Below are 16,771 nucleotides of genomic sequence, written 5' to 3' on the forward strand. Positions count from 1 at the left end.
AGGTGGTCCTTATGTTGGGTTTTTGAAATTTTTTTCACGATAGTTCAAAATCGGTTCAAAATCTACTCTCTAAACATGAATTAGTGAAAATTCACTGGAATAAGTGAATATTCACTAATTGTAAGTGCCAATCGAACCACTGCCAATTCCAAGTGGTTCGATTAGCACTTAGAAAAAATGAATATTCACTTATTTCAGTGAATTTTCACTAATTCATGTTTAGAGAGTATAAAAAAAAAATCATGCCAAGTTATAGCTCTTAATTTTAATATTAACCCGCGCCCCCCGACGGTCAAAGTTTTAAAGGAAAATAACATGGGAAAAGTTATATTTTTACTTTGGAATTTTTTACGTCATAAACTAACCAACAAATCACATCAAAATATATTTTTTCTAATGCAAAATTTAACGGTCTACAAAAAAGGTCTCTTATCATTTTTGATAATTCTAACGGTTTTGAAGTTATTCGAGGTCTACATTGAAACTATAATCTTTTTCATAGTTTTTTCTGGTCATTTAATAATTCAACAATCATAGACGGGTTATTATTCATATTAGATTACTTTTTTACTTATGCATATAATTTTGAACTATAATTTACGTGAAAAGTATTAATCAATTAAAGAAGTGTATTATTAATATTTTAATGAATCGAAAATGTACAAACATTACCATTTTTATTTTTAATTACAGATACTTTCATGAAATTTTTTTATTAGTTTTTTTAAGTGCGTCAGGAAACATTTGACGATGATCTTTAACCAATTGTAACACGTATTGCATTTGTTTTTCATCCTTAGTATAACGATTACAAAAATCTTGCACTAGTTTAACTCCTCTTTCAGCACAGTCATTCACAACCGATAGTTTTTTAGCGAATCGTAATGCAGTTTTATAGTGTTCATTATGAGCCCATTCAGAAAGATGAATCTTTAAAAATTCTGTTTGTAACTCGAATCTATTGAAAAAATTGATCGATGTAGTTTAACACTACATTTTTCACTAGTATAATCCAAGTCTTCTTCCGGAATATCATCAATCACAATTGTTTCTTCTTCTTTACGCAGCTTAGCGACAATTTTTAATTTTGTTTCTTGTGAAACTTCCTCATCAAAAATAGCCATGATTGCTAATTCTGGTGATAAATACCACAAGTGATTCATAAATCTACTAATTGCCACAGTAGCAAGATTACTGTTGATTGCCTTAAAGTTGTTGAGTTCTTTTATAAACTGTAGATCATGGTACGGAGCTTTGACACTATTTGACGACGAAAACCAAGCTTTAACATAAACCATTGTCACAAAAACACATATTTGCCGTAGTTTATTATCTTCACCTTTTTCAATGACAATTGCTCCCGAAGCATGTACATTTTCAATATATAAATAGCTTTTGCCATCCATCATGCATGGTGACAAGCTCCTGGCTTACGAAAACTAAATTTTTCGGGGATGACACCGATAAAAACTAAAGTAAGCTCTAATAACTCTTTGTAATCATCACGAGGCAGTTGTGATGCAAGAGTTTCAGTCGCAAAAGTTCTAATAGATTCAATTTTTTCATTTGTCAAGATATTATCATTTTTCGGATCATCTAAACCTGTTTTGTAACTGAGTTTATTTAAATCTCCCCATTGCTTTTGGAATCGGATAAAAAGTGGAACATTAGGACCAACAGTATTTGGAAAAACAGCTTCGAAGACATATCTTAGGACTATTTCAAATATATGATGCCTACATGGAAGATACAACAAATCTCTTTCTAACAATTTTTCCAGTAATGCAGCAGCACCATTACGAAGGCCTAAATTTGAAGGAGTAGTGTCACAGCATATTGCTTTTACAGATATGTCGAATCCCCAGTCACATAATGTCTTATGAACTACAGAAGCTTGTGCCATTCCAGTTCCATCTTCACTCGTTGGTACACCTAACATAATTTCTTTAATTTCTGAAGTAATTATTACAGGCAATCGATGAACAGTTTCTGTATTTAACAAATTAGGTAATAATTTTCTATCCCAATGTACAACAATAGATGATAACTTTAAGTCTTGGAAATATTTTTTTATTTCTATTGATTTTGACTCTCGCATAGTAAGCCGACATCGGCGAATTGATGATCGATTTACAATAATGGAATTAATATCCACTTCTAATAATTTTAAATTGATAAGCGACTGACAAATAGCTGTAGTTATAAACACAGCATCTCTGTCGCTTACTTTACAACGGTCAAAAGTAGCTACAACTCTTTCATTGAGAATATTGTGAGTTCCTCTTATATTTCTTGATTTAAATTGGCCGGCAGTAGTTGGAATGTATACTTCTCCACTAGAGACTGATTGAGCACTTCCTTGGCTTGATAAGAGTTCAACGTTTTTGTCTACAAAAAAGGATAATGATAAGACAAAAAATATCTTCACTATAAAATAATAAAATATCAATGAGTAAGTTGATTATTATAATTTACCAAATAATGATTTTTCTTTTTCACTTTCCAATTTTCGTTTTTCGAAATCCAATTGTTTCTCTAATTTTTTAACACCAATTTCATCGTCATCGTATTTCGTCTTAATATTTGCAATAAAACCAATTCGTTCATCTGATCTCTGATTATTCAAGAATTCTTTGGAATTTTCATCAACCATTTCAAATACATTTGACGGTGCGATGTCAAATAATTTTTTTAATGAACAGGAAAATTCATTTTGTTTTTTCACAGCAACTTCACTCCGATTTCTATGTTTAAGAAGTATGCGCCACTCATCATACAGTTTTTTCAACTTATCTCGACATCTTTGCATATCTTGAACGGGAATTCGAGCTTTCTTCCAAAACACAATAATTTCATCAATCACTGCAGCAACACTATCTGTGATAGTATTATTTAAAATACGTGTATAAAAAAATAACACTTTCAAAGCTTGCAATTTCGATGATAATTTGTTACCTACGATTTGAACGTCAACATCACCAATCGAAAAAATGTTTTGACGTAAATGTGATAACTCCATATTTAACTGATTACTTAAATATCGGATAAATGAACTCAAAAAATTTATTTATATATCAAAAAGGCATCAGTACTAGTAATTGAACGATTTTGATCAAGCTGAGAAATAAATGTAGGTTATGAGTAATCTGAGAATTAATTTTAGTGTTAGAGATTGAAGTAAAATCTAATAGATGGCGGCATGATCGGTTTCTAAAATATTTTTAACCAGAAATCAAAATTTGAAATTGGAGTTTGTTGATATTTGTATCAATAACAATAAAAATCGAGACAATAGGTCCCGAATTTCCTTTGTATCCAAAAAAAGTTAAAAATCTTTAAAATGTTCGACAGTTCAGGCTAAAAAAATGAATTGGTGTTACTATTATTCCAAAGTTACAGCTACTTTGAAAATTTTCTAAACAAAAAAATCCAATGAGATTATAAAGAATAACCGGTTCATGATTTATGAACTATTAAATGACCAAAAAAATACCATGTGTATTTTGATCAGACGAAACAAGATCGATATAAATTCACAGTAGGTATACTGAAGTGTAAACATGACAGGTCCGTTCTAAAAATTCTTTGGATTTAATCTAAAAATACTTTGGAGTAACTCAAAATTCATAAAGGATTTGCTAAGAAAATAATTAAAGTTCACTCTGCAACAATTTGTATTCACTTTGGTTCTACTCTGGTTTTATTCTTTATCTACTCTCATTCCATTTTGATTCCAATCGAATTTTATTCAGGTTGCATTCTGATTCAACTCCGACGCCACTTTGGTTTTATTCTGGCTCCACTCCGCATCCACTCTGGTCTCACTCGATAACCAATCTGGACCCGCTTCGGGTCCACTATGAATTCATTCTGTATCGATCGTGAATCCACTGTGTATCCACTTTGGTTTCATTCTGGCTCCACTATAGTTTCACTGAATAACCAATCTGGCTCCGCTTTGGCTTCACGTTGATTCCATTCTGTATCGATCTTGAATTTTCTATGTGTTCACTATGGGTCCACTATGTATTCAATTTGTATTCACTCTGTATTCACTATGTATTCACTCTGTATTCACTCTGAATACAGTCTGGTATCAATCTGTATCCAATCTGGTATCAATCTGTATCCAATCTGGTTTCACTCTGAAAAAAAGGCACAAAACCACTCTGGAAACACTCTGGATCTAGTATGATTCCACTCTGACTCTGGAAACAGAGTGGTTCCAGAGTGGACTCGCAGTCGCAAGGGATCTACTTAAGTAATAGAATTTGTTACAAATAAACATTATATTGAAATAAATTAAGAAAATCATTAAAAGTCGATGAATAATAGCTTAAATTGAAGCTAATCACGTAAAATCTAAAATAAATTCAACAAATTTAAACTAACTTTCACAGTTGAAAAATTACTTTTTTAAAAATGGCCGAAATACGTTTATTGAAAAATATTTTCAAAATTACGGAATTAATTAAAAAAATCATCAAAACCAGACGAATAATAGCCTGAATTGAAGGTAACTAAATGAAGTTTGAGCAACTGGGCATCTATATTGAAAAACTATTCCCATGAAATATACGGAATTCAATATATATATATATATATATATATATATATATATATATATATATATATATATATATATATATATATATATATATATATATATATATATTGGGTGGGTCAAAAAAATCAAATAATTTATTTTTGATTTTATACTCTGAAAAATAGGTTCGTAGACACCTAAAAAGAATTCTCTCCAAGTATAAGCTCTTAATTATAACGGGAAGGTCCTCCGCTTTGCGGGTTTCTATTTTTTCGAATAATCAGATAAAAAAATTTATATCTCGCTTCCAACTGCTTGGAAAAATATTCCGTGGCATAGATTTTGTGAGAAATTAAATGCTTTACAAAAAGGTCTCTTATGACTTTTTCAAAAACTCAACCGATTAAAAGATATTCATAGTTGAAGTTTGGCTATTTTAAGGAAAATATTCGTTTTTATTATGAATTTTATAAGTCGATGAAAAAAATTATTTCGGATTGCGGAACTCATGATTTTGTAGGAAATTTACTGCTCTACAAAAATGGTCTCTTATGATTTTTTGATTAAGTGAAGCCGTTACGAGATATTCATCGTCAAACATTAACGAATATCAATATTTCCAGTTTTTGATCAATAATTCGATAAATTTTAATTTAAACTATGAGTTTCAGGAAAATTTACATAAATTTGAGTTTCGATCGATAAAGAAATGTTATAATAAGTTAGATAAAGAATTATTGGAATTATCATTGATTTTCCTTGGAGAAATGCCTCAAGAAAAGATTTCTTTCAAACGTCCTGGTGCTGTTCATCATGCTAGATGGATGGCTAAGGCCATTTATAGTTTGAAAATGTATCTATTCAGAGATGAATTCAAACTCTCTCAGAAAGAATTGCATGGTCTTCGTCATTTCTGTATTTTTATAGTCACATTGTATTTAAAAGCTTGGTTTTCATCAACTTCTGCAACAACTGCTGCTTATCATGACTTGCAGTTTATGAAAAATTTATTGGAGTACAAACATATCAATCCTTTGATTTCTTCAGCTACGTGTGAAAAAATGATTTCGCACTTATGGTATTTGAGCGATGAACTTGCCATTTTATCACTGTTTGACGATGGCGTTCCATTAGAAGTAAAAAAAGTATTGTTGAAGCTGTTAATACTCGTGAAGGTACAGATTCTAAAGCTAAAAGATTTGTAATTGCTAAAAAGATTTGAATTCATTGGCGCAGAGAACTCTGAGTGACTTTGTGTCTAAAAAGTCATTAAATCTTTTCAAAATCTTCGATCTACCGTATGACTTTCTCGATGTCGATGTTGAATTATGGCCTACTAATGAGAGTTATCTCGAAAATAAAGAATACTTTCAACAACTAAAAGTTGTCAATGATTCAGCAGAGCGAGCTGTTGCATTAGTCAGTGAATATAATCAATGCTTGACAAAAATGAAGAACAATTCCAGTACTTATTGCAAGTTGTCAAAGAACATCAAAAACATTCCCAAATTGTAATAAAAGAAATTATTTATAGTAATAGCGTACTGTTATGTTAAAAATATAGACAATTATATTGCAATTGATAATTCAATAAAAAATTTATCTATAAAAAAGTTAAATACTGGTTGTTTCTCACTTGATTCAATACTTTTCATATTAAATTTGACAAAGAAATATGTCATTCACTTCAAATTAAACTAATCATTGGCTATATGTCGAAAAAAATGCTCTAATTTCTTGTTTTAATGCAATCAAACAAGCCCAAGACTGAAAACAATATTAAAAAAATTGTTTATAACATTTCTTTATCGATCGAAACTCAAATTTATGTAAATTTTCCTGAAACTCATAGTTTAAATTAAAATTTATCGAATTATTGATCAAAAACTGGAAATATTGATATTCGTTAATGTTTGACGATGAATATCTCGTAACGGCTTCACTTAATCAAAAATCATAAGAGACCATTTTTGTAGAGCAGTAAATTTCCTACAAAATCATGAGTTCCGCAATCCGAAATAATTTTTTTCATCGACTTATAAAATTCATAATAAAAACGAATATTTTCCTTAAAATAGCCAAACTTCAACTATGAATATCTTTTAATCGGTTGAGTTTTTGAAAAAGTCATAAGAGACCTTTTTGTAAAGCATTCAATTTCTCACAAAATCTATGCCACGGAATATTTTTCCAAGCACTTGGAAGCGAGATATAAAATTTTTTTATCTGATTATTCGAAAAAATAGAAACCCGCAAAGCGGAGGACCTTCCCGTTATAATTAAGAGCTTATACTTGGAGAGAATTCTTTTTAGGTGTCTACGAACCTATTTTTCAGAGTATAAAGTCAAAAATAAATTATTCGATTTTTTTGACCCACCCTAATATATATATATATATATTAGGGCGACCCAAAAAAAGGATTATTTTTTTCTTCATGTCTCGTGTGAAAATATGTTAGTTTACTATGTTTTAAGAGTCCCCTCCAAAGGACAGCTCAAAAAAAAATTTTTTAAAGGTCGCTCACAATTTTTTTAAATTTCCTAAATCCTCAAAAATCGATTTTGTTTTTTTTTCAAATGCGTTTTCTCGTAATTTCATTTCTTTTTACATGAAAAATCATGAAGATCCTGAAAATTTCAAATCAAAATTTTAATATTTAGAGGTTGCTCCGATTTTTTTAAGTTTTCAAATCGAGTACTTTATATCTATTTGAGCAACTTCTAAACATGAATATTAACGAACTTAATATTTTTTCCCTTAAATTTCACATGCTAAAGAATGAAATTAAAGCACGAGAAACAAAAAAAAAAATTAATGAACAATTCTCACCATTTTTGAATAATTGTAAGAAATTGATAATTTTTTAATTTGTGTAAATTAATTCATTTTACAAAAAGTAAAGCTTTATTAATGTTATTATTACTTTATTTAACATTTTTATAATTTTTAAATACAACAATAGTCAATTATAAACATTATTTAGAAGAACAATATTCTTTAACTTTCTTTACTAAAGTATTTTTTTTATATACTAATTAACACTTATCAAAACTCAACTTCAGCTTACAACTTATCAATGTTTAATTAAATTAAAAACAGGATCAACAATTTACTTCAACAAGGTTTCAGTAATAAAGGCTATATTAAGTGTAGTTAATTTTAGTTAGCACTTTTATCAAAATGTGTCATCAAATTTGCTTTTGTAGCGTTTGAAAACATTTTTCTATTAGCTTCAATCATTTGCAACAAGTATTGTTTTTGAGTCTCGTCAGTTACAGTGTCATGATATGATTGCATCAGGGCAATCCCACGTTCTGCTGAGTCATTTACAACCTCTAGCGCTTGAACAATTTTCAGCCCTTCTAAATAAGTTTTATCTGATTTCCAGGAGTGAGGATGTAGAGCTAAAAATGATTCGTCTAGTTTCAAAGATTTAAAAAAAAATCTAGTATTCTCCGTAACAAAATCATCAATATCTTTGTCGACTATATTATTCGGATCAATACTTACTCGGTTTTCTATTGTTTTCATTGATGATTTTTTGTTTAAAGCTGAAACCATTTTTATTTTAGATGTAACTGAGATTTGGTCATCGAAGAACGATAGTCCAACCAAATGCTCATTCAAATACCACAGATGTCGAGAGAATACTTTCAATGCAGCAGCTGCTGTAGATTTATCTTCATTTTTATAATTTACAAAATCTTTTAGCATTTGTAAATCATTCCGTGGTGCCGATATGGAGTAAGAAGAAAGGAACCAAGCTTTTAAATAAATTTTGGTAACAAAATTATTGAATTTCCGAAGACCTGATAGTTCTGTGGCCGTCAACTTAAATTGGTTGCGAAAAAATATATCTTTAAGCAATAAATAATTTTTGCCATCCATCGTGCTCTGTGGTATGCTACCGGAATGTTAATACGTGTCGATCGATTATTATGATCGGTGGTTTTTTCAAGGTATAGCAAAGCTAAATTTAAGAATTCTTTATAGTCATCGCGAGGCTGTTTCGTTTTTAGCTGATTAATTATAAACAAAGCAGTATCAGATTCATTATCGACTTCCCCACAAACAAAATTCGTTGGATCCAAATTTTTCCATTCTTTCTTCTTGAAACGTTCGAACAGTTTTATATTTGGACCACTGACTATTGGTTCTAGCAGTGATCCAAATGTCGCAGTCAAAATTAACTCCAAAATGTGATGTCTGCAAGCAAGATGAAGCAGTTTTTTCCCAAGTTTTTTCTCCAACAAAGTACAAGCTCCAGCTTTATTACCAGTATTACTTACAGTTGTATCGAATCCCATCGACGTTATATTATTTTCAAGATTCCACTAGTTAATTAATTGGTAAACACCATTTGACTGACTTGAGCCTGTTGATTGTTGAATTATCAGAACACCAAGCATTTTTGAAACTCCTTGACCAGATACTACCACTGCTAAACGATCTTCTGACTCAGTAGACTTATAAGCTTTAAAAATTTTCGTATCCCAGTGTACCGTAAGAGGGACTTTTGGATAAAAAGATGATTTTATAAGTAATGCTTCCGCAGCTCGGTGTTTTTGTCGCGTGCGTCTAATAGTTTCTTTGCTTACCGTGACATCTGATACCTTACGATCTAACGTTGCTGAAATGGCAGACATCAAGAGTAAACCGTTTTGATTAGATGTTTTAGTACGATCCAACATTGATGAGAGCATTGGAGAAATCTTATATTTAGGCTTCTTTCTAGGAGGAGAAGCATAAAGTTCGTGAGAAGACGTGCTCGAGAGAGATAAATTACTTTTTTGAGATAAAGGTTTTTTTAATTCATCGTCTTTTAAACTTACTGCAGTTGACGTAGAAACAGCCGAATTGTGAGCTTCGTCATAAGGCAATGAGCATTTTAGAGAAATATCAAATAGTGAATCAAGTGACTTTGTTTCTGCTGTTGGGTTTCAGATAACCTCTGCCGATTTTTTTTCAAGCTCTTCCAAAATGTAAATAACTGATTCACTTTTTCTTTAACATGATATTCTTTGATAACGTTGTAATTATTCCAGATATTTAAAACTGCCTTTGATGTTCTATTTAAACTTTCGTTTACTGTTTCTTGGTGCTCATAATGATAATATAAAAAATAACTTAAGACTGAACGTTTTGTTGGCAGTGGAGAGCAACGAAATTGAGTGACATATTTTCCTAGCAACCATTCACCTCGTTGCGAACATTCTGATCGTAATCCTTGTCGTGAGCTCATTTTACAACTATAAAAAAAGTTTACTAATTATTATTATTAACATCGATTTCTATCAATAAGTAGAATGGATCAATTAAAATAAAACTCAATTATTGACAGTACTTTTAAGCATACACAAAGTAACATTATGAAAAAAATTTAGGTTAGAAAAATGTTTAGTTACAAAAATATTTTTAAAGTAAATAAAATAGTTACCTTTCATAGTAATTAAAAAGACGATGATAAAACTATATATTTGACATTAACATTTACTTGTCATTAACATGAACTGTTAAATTACGGATTAATTATGCTAAGGGCAAAAAGCAACGCTGACAGTAAACAATTGTGAATAAAAGAAGACGGTCGAAGACAAAGACAAGTAATACTTGACTCGCGCGCCTGGTGTCAATAAATTGAACTATAAATTATTCAAATATATCGAATAATTGACTATTGTTGTATTTAAAAATTATAAAAATGTTAAATAAAGTAATAAAAACATTAATAAAGCTTCAATTTTTGTAAAATAAATTAATTTACACAAATTAAAAAATTATCAATTTTTCACAATTATTTAAAAATGGTGAGAATTGTTCATTAATTTTTTTTTTTGTTTCTCGTGCTTTAATTTCATTCTTTAGCATGTGAAATTTAAGGAAAAAAATATTAAGTTCGTTAATATTCATGTTTAGAAGTTGCTCAAATAGATATAAAGTACTCGATTTGAAAACTTAAAAAAATTGGAGCAACCTCTAAATATTAAAATTTTGATTTGAAATTTTCAGGATCTTCATGATTTTTCATGTAAAAAGAAATGAAATTACGAGAAAACGCATTTGAAAAAAAAACAAAATCGATTTTTGAGGATTTAGGAAATTTAAAAAAATTGTGAGCGACCTTTAAAAATTTTTTTTTGAGCTGTCCTTTGGAGGGGACTCTTAAAACATTGTAAACTTACATATTTTCACACGAGACTTGAAAAAAAAAAATCCTTTTTTTGGGTCGCCTAATATATATATATATATATATATATATATATATATATATATATATATATATATATATATGTGTGTGTGTGTGTATTTAGTATGTATATATGTATATATTTAGTGTGATCTTAATAAATTAAGGTTAAGACTGAACACTTGTCTTTAGTATATGATTTATATGTGATTCTGGGTACGTCTCAAAAGTTAACTTCTGTACATTCAGGACAAACTCCGAACATTACTATACATGTTAGTGTAATTAATTACTGTCATACTGTAAATTACCTTGGCATTGTTTTAGAGGATACATTAACATGGTCTTTGCAAGTGATAGAAGTATGTAGAAGTACGATGAGAGTCCCAGCTCATCTGAAAATGAATGGTGATGCTTTCAATATGTGTCTTCGTAAAAAACCCGTCACTACATTGATCTTCCCGATCTTCGATTACTACGCAACGTTCTACACCGATGTTACCTGTCATTAGCAGATTTGACTTCAACGTAAGCTCAATGCTTGTGTTCGGTTTATTTTTAAGATTCCGAAATGTTACTCGATACTACAAGGACTTGAAGTGGCTCACACTCCATGCAAGGCAAAAATTCTCGTTGGCCTCTATCATTTATAAAGTGTATTATTTGGAAAAGAAGCCGTTGCTAAGTCAGGAACTTCAGGTGCTTCTACCACGATCAAGGAGAAGTGGAGACTGCAATGACTGCCTTGATCTTCATCGATGTCACACTGTTAAGTACGATAAGTCGTTCTTAATTAGTGTTATACGAGTATGGAATCAGCTGTCTGCAACTTACGCTACCTGATTTCCGGAGGATGTGTTACGAGCATTTTTTGTATGAAAATAATTAATAACTTGTTGTGTTTGCAAATTTTTAAAGTTACTGCTTTGAAACACTAATTGTTCATAACTATTATTTAATTATTTAATTGTTTGCCTTTGAGTAGAATGAATTGCCTACATTTAATTTGATAAATTACTCTTTCACTTAATTCATAGTTTATTATGTTATTAGATTAATTGTTCATTACTTTTATTATTCAAATTATGTACTTTAATTGTTTCTTTGTTTATTAGATCATTTGAAATTGTTCATTAATACTTGAAAAATCTACAGTTTAAATTATTTATCATTATAAAATTTGAATGTATACTATATATTAAATGTATTGAATGTAATTTGGAAGGCCGCAGGGGGCTTAGACTCCATGGTCTATAAAAAGATGATAATAATAATAATTATTCTTTTTTTTCTCCGAAAAATTTTTGGAGTGAGCACACTGATTACGGAAAAAAAACTGAAAGGGAAGATCGGGAATGTTCTAGAAAAGCTAGCAATAAAGATGTTATTGAAACTGGATTAATTATATACCAATGAAATCCATGGCTCACTTGTTCTCCTGATGGAGTTATTTTTAAAGATGGAGAACCGTCATAATTACTGAAAATTAAATGTCCGTTTAGAGGCAAAACCAAGGATATTCACACATTGGTCCAACCTGTAATGAGTAAAGTTTTAGTCCAAGACGACGAAAACATTACTTTAAAAAAAAGACATGAGTGTATGGACAAGTGCAATTAGGAATGGCTGTTCCTAATTTCAATAAAGCGTCATTTGTGATGCATTCATTTTTTGACAAGCGAGTTTTTATACTGACTTATGTTGAATTTAATAGTGCATTTGTGCAAGAAATGTTAACAGCTTTAAAAAAAGCATATTATCAGAGAATGCTGCATTTTATTTGTGCAATTAAACAAGATGCTGAAAATAACAATTAAAATGATAGCCAAAGTTAATTAGCGCGTTAACTTATGTTTAATTTATATATTTACGTTTGTATTAGTGTTAATCAAAATATTATTTGTGAAACAAAATAAAAAATGAAATTAGTATGATGTAATAAAATTTTGTTTATTATTTTTATTTATACATCATAGTAATTTTTTATATTATTTACAAATTGTTAATTTATTAATTCTGCATAAATTTATCATTTTTTAAAATAAACGAACTGAGTTTGTCTGTTGCACAAATAACAGTAAAAATATCATCTATGATTGGTACCAGTTTAACCGACATTGTTTCACCAACTATAGCAAAAGTTTTGATTCGTTGATTAGATCTTTCTAAGTCGACTCAAGTTTCAGCAATCTGTAAGGTAAGAATACCTTCACTTTTGGAGAATTTTTTTTATCTTTTAAGGAAGGTGATCTAATAAGTTTCCCATTTTTTCGAGCACAAAGATCATCTATTAGAAATCCTCGATTGCAAACTACTCCATCATTGTCTTCTAACAAATTGATTAATTCACTGTTTGAAAACATTTCTGTATCATTAGCTCTTCCTCCAAAGGGTTGACTTATAAATGTTATCAACCCTCCTGGTGATACTCTAGTCATAATCTTGATCGTTGGAGATGATTTATAATGCGAATAGACAACTTCTTGACAACATAATTTAAGGAGCTTGAATAAAAATCTCAGTATAATCTACCACAACCCTAACATCTTCGAATCCTTCGAAAACTTTTGGTAAATTTCGAGAAATTTCATCCCTTGATTGTCAAGATATCGTAGGTCTTAATGTCTCACTTAAAATTTGCAAAGTTTTATAAACAATTCGTTGACAGTGTCTCCCAGTGCAATTATTAAAAATACTAGCTAAAAATGAGTACAAAAGATTCTGTTATAGTTTAACGTAGGTCATGATTATTTTATCTTTTAAGCTCATGTCAATTATGTGCGTAGTTCGACCATAATTATTATTAACAAGTTGAATGATCATATCCAGTATTTTAAATAATTGAATCTCTGTTGCCGTTCATAAATTTTCTTCTGTCTTGATAAAATCCATGAATGATGGTTTTATGAATAAAGATTCTACCTGAACTCCTACATCATTGTATGATTTATTCAAAGGTATTTCAACAGCGTTATCATTGGTAAAACAATTCTCATCACTTTTATCAAGCAAAATATTATCCGAAGTTGCAGCACTATAATCCTCACTAATATCATTGTTTTTTTAACTATTTCTCTCTTTAAACTCCGATTCTCTCGACGCTGACGCCGTGCTTCTTTATTTTCTTCAACTTCATTTGATACTCCAGCAGACCTCGGCAAATTACATGATGGAATTTCTGTTTCTTTTTTGTCATTTTTTTTTTGTAATAATACCTGCAAAAAAATTTTTACATTGATTGAATTTAAAATTTACATTTTTAAGTATCTTTAAGGTTAAACATTGCCAACTTACCTGGTGCGATAAAATCACTCTTTTTAAAACGTAACGAACACACTCTCATATGGGGATTTGTACTTTTTAATTTTAAAGCGCGTTGCCAGGCTTTAAGCCTATCTATTTTTTCTGTTTTTCCGAAAATATTTTCGATGTAAACAAAACTACTATCTGGTTTAGGTATGGTATGAAAATTAATTTATAAATTTTCATGGGATTTACTAGCACAACCATTCACCGCACAATAAACTCTACTCTTATTTTTTGTACGAGTCTTTAATTTAATGAGTTCCATTTTTTATTGAAAAATTTTTATTTATTTTTAAAATTAACTTTAATAGGTTACTCAATATACATGTGCATTCAAGTGCACACTAAAACTAGTACTTTTTTGACCACCAGATGTCGTGACCAAAGTGATCCGTTGCCAATTACAATATTTTCCAACAGATTTTAATTAAGTCGATATTTTAACTAAACCATTAGGACTAATTAGGTTAGATACAATAGTCTACGTGTACACTATCTCTTATTTTACCGCGTATAGATATGCATTACTTTAGTTCAAAATCATTACATGAATTCAAAATTTCATATTTTCGCATTCACATGTCATCAAGTATACTGATAATACTTCATTACCTATAAGAAGTGTTAAATCATTACGTATAATAACAAAATTAGTACAAACTTTCAAAACGCTAGATTCAACACTAAAAAAAAAAATGTCGACTTACCAATAGCTTCATCTTTATCTGGACAGTTTGAGAAAGTTCCATACGGTCGATTTTTTATAAAATCAATATCATGATTTTCTACGATATAGCAAAACTTTTAATCAATAGAAAGTCACGATAATATTACGTAATAAGTGAAATTTAGTTTGTCAAGCGCGAGAAAAACATCCATCTTCACAGAATATTCAACATTGAATCTCCTTCCCTTCGGAAAAGTACTAGCTTTTTAATATTCAATATAAAGCGAGAGAAGCTTTGTTCTAACCAGCTACCTCACAACTTCTCTTGACTTTTGTTAAAAAAAGATTTGGATTTAATGAACTCTAATAGTAATCTAATAAATTGTTATTTTTTAATTTTTTTCATCAGAATCAGACAATAAATAGCCGATTAAAGACTTACGATAAACAGCAACTTGATGATTTCACCGCTTCGGATGAAGACAATGGTTCAAGTGGAACAGTAGTATTTTCAATAAGTGGGAATAGCGAGTATTTTTTTGTAGCCATTATCTTGTTTCTATCATAAAAAAAATTTTAGCTTATTACTTTTGCCGTTACAGATGATGACTACAAATTTTTTAAAATCATCAGTACGCAAAAAAATTCCGCACGGCTCCAATTACAAAATTTACCAAACATTACAGTGCAAAACTTATATCAAGTAAGTCGATTAAAAAATCGTAGATGAATAATATCCCTGAGTTAAAAAAATGGATTTAAAAAGACTGGCAATATCAATGTTCGGTAAAAGAAATAATTCAAAAGTATTGAATGTATTCAGAACTATTAAAACGAATTCAAATTCCGTTATTTTCAATTCTTTTATCCATTTTTTTTATCAGTGATATAAAGCGTCTAAAACGAGAATAGACATTTTTAGTATCTAAGCCTTTTCTCGAAGTGTATAATTAAATTTGCTTTAACGACATATTTTTCCTTAATTCGGTGCTTTTGCTCTCGTTTATTTTGCATTGAAGTCGAAATATTTCTGTTCTTTCTCGACTAAAGATTTAAAATTAAAAATTTCTGTTTAAATATGATCATGAAGAAAATTTTTTCAATTCTCACAAATAATTCAATTTCAGATAATTATCACAGCAACAGATGAAGGTGATCCACCAAAAACTGTTTCACAGGAGTTGGACATAATCTTTGTGGCAACTCTGGGACCAAAATTTGTTCGAAACGATTGGACGGTGTGGATCGAAGAAAATACATTGATCTTGAATGAGGATATAATATTACCAGAAGTACATGATAATATAGGAAATGATGAAAACATTGTAAGGATATATTGTTTCATCGATGATAGAGGTAAAAATGACTCATTTTGCATTATTGGAGTTTTAATATATTTTTATTCAGGTGAAATATTAACTAACAAGCATCATTTTAGTAGATTTCATAAAAATCTGATTATCGCGTTTGTCCTCATAGCTGAACTTTTAAAAATTTTTGTGCCATTTCCAGATGAAAATTTTTTTAAATTGAATTTATTCGGTCTTAGTCTTTCAACTAATAGACCGGGAACATAGAAGATATTAAACTTGTAAATAAATTGTTTTTTGTTAACATCGAGCTCAAAAACAAAGGGCGTTTCCGAACCAAATACATACGTTAGCTGGGAGATATAAACCAATTACAATTTTCTTCAGTTCTGTGTCTTCGTCTTCCTTTATTTACTTTTTACAATAATTTTACAGTTCATACGTTTTTTTTTGCATAGGAGTTTTCGGATATTAAATTTTTAACTTCTCGCTAAAATATTGGTTTTACCACGGTTTTCGAAAATCGAGTTTTCATCGGATCTCGACGTTTTGAGGTCCTAGAAAGTTTCCCTGACTATTCCCGGGAGGGTGTGTGTGTGTGTGTGTGTGTGTGTGTGTGTGTGTGTGTGTGTGTGTGTGTGTGTTAGTGTGTGTGTAAACCTCTTATAACTGTTGAACGGTTGAACCGATTTCATCGCAATTGGTACCATTCGAAAGGGCTTCGCCAAACTTAGAATTCCTGAAAATTTGAACC

The 16,771-nt window shown here is 29.9% G+C and overlaps 1 protein-coding gene across 11 annotated transcripts in view; it reads left to right on the top strand.

Annotated features, from left to right (window-relative positions):
- The window catches only part of LOC141525717 (cadherin-AgCad1-like), a 313,469-nt gene that overhangs the window by 185,764 nt on the left and 110,934 nt on the right, over positions 1 to 16,771 (top strand). For 10 of the 11 annotated variants that reach the window (XR_012478887.1, XM_074240289.1, XM_074240280.1 and 7 more), the window contains 3 exons: positions 15,117 to 15,234; positions 15,310 to 15,410; positions 15,835 to 16,063. Coding sequence is in view for 10 of the 11 variants with exons in the window: in XM_074240289.1 (XP_074096390.1) it covers positions 15,117 to 15,234; positions 15,310 to 15,410; positions 15,835 to 16,063 (448 nt within the window). In the remaining variant the exon portion in view is untranslated. The remainder of the gene's footprint in view (positions 1 to 15,116; positions 15,235 to 15,309; positions 15,411 to 15,834; positions 16,064 to 16,771) is intronic. The other variant, XM_074240281.1, reaches the window with a different exon arrangement.

This window comes from Cotesia typhae, unplaced genomic scaffold, assembly GCF_013202065.1.
Source record: "Cotesia typhae breed Kobodo isofemale line unplaced genomic scaffold, CoteBio_Ctyphae contig_27, whole genome shotgun sequence".
NCBI classification, from domain to species: Eukaryota; Metazoa; Arthropoda; class Insecta; order Hymenoptera; family Braconidae; genus Cotesia; species Cotesia typhae.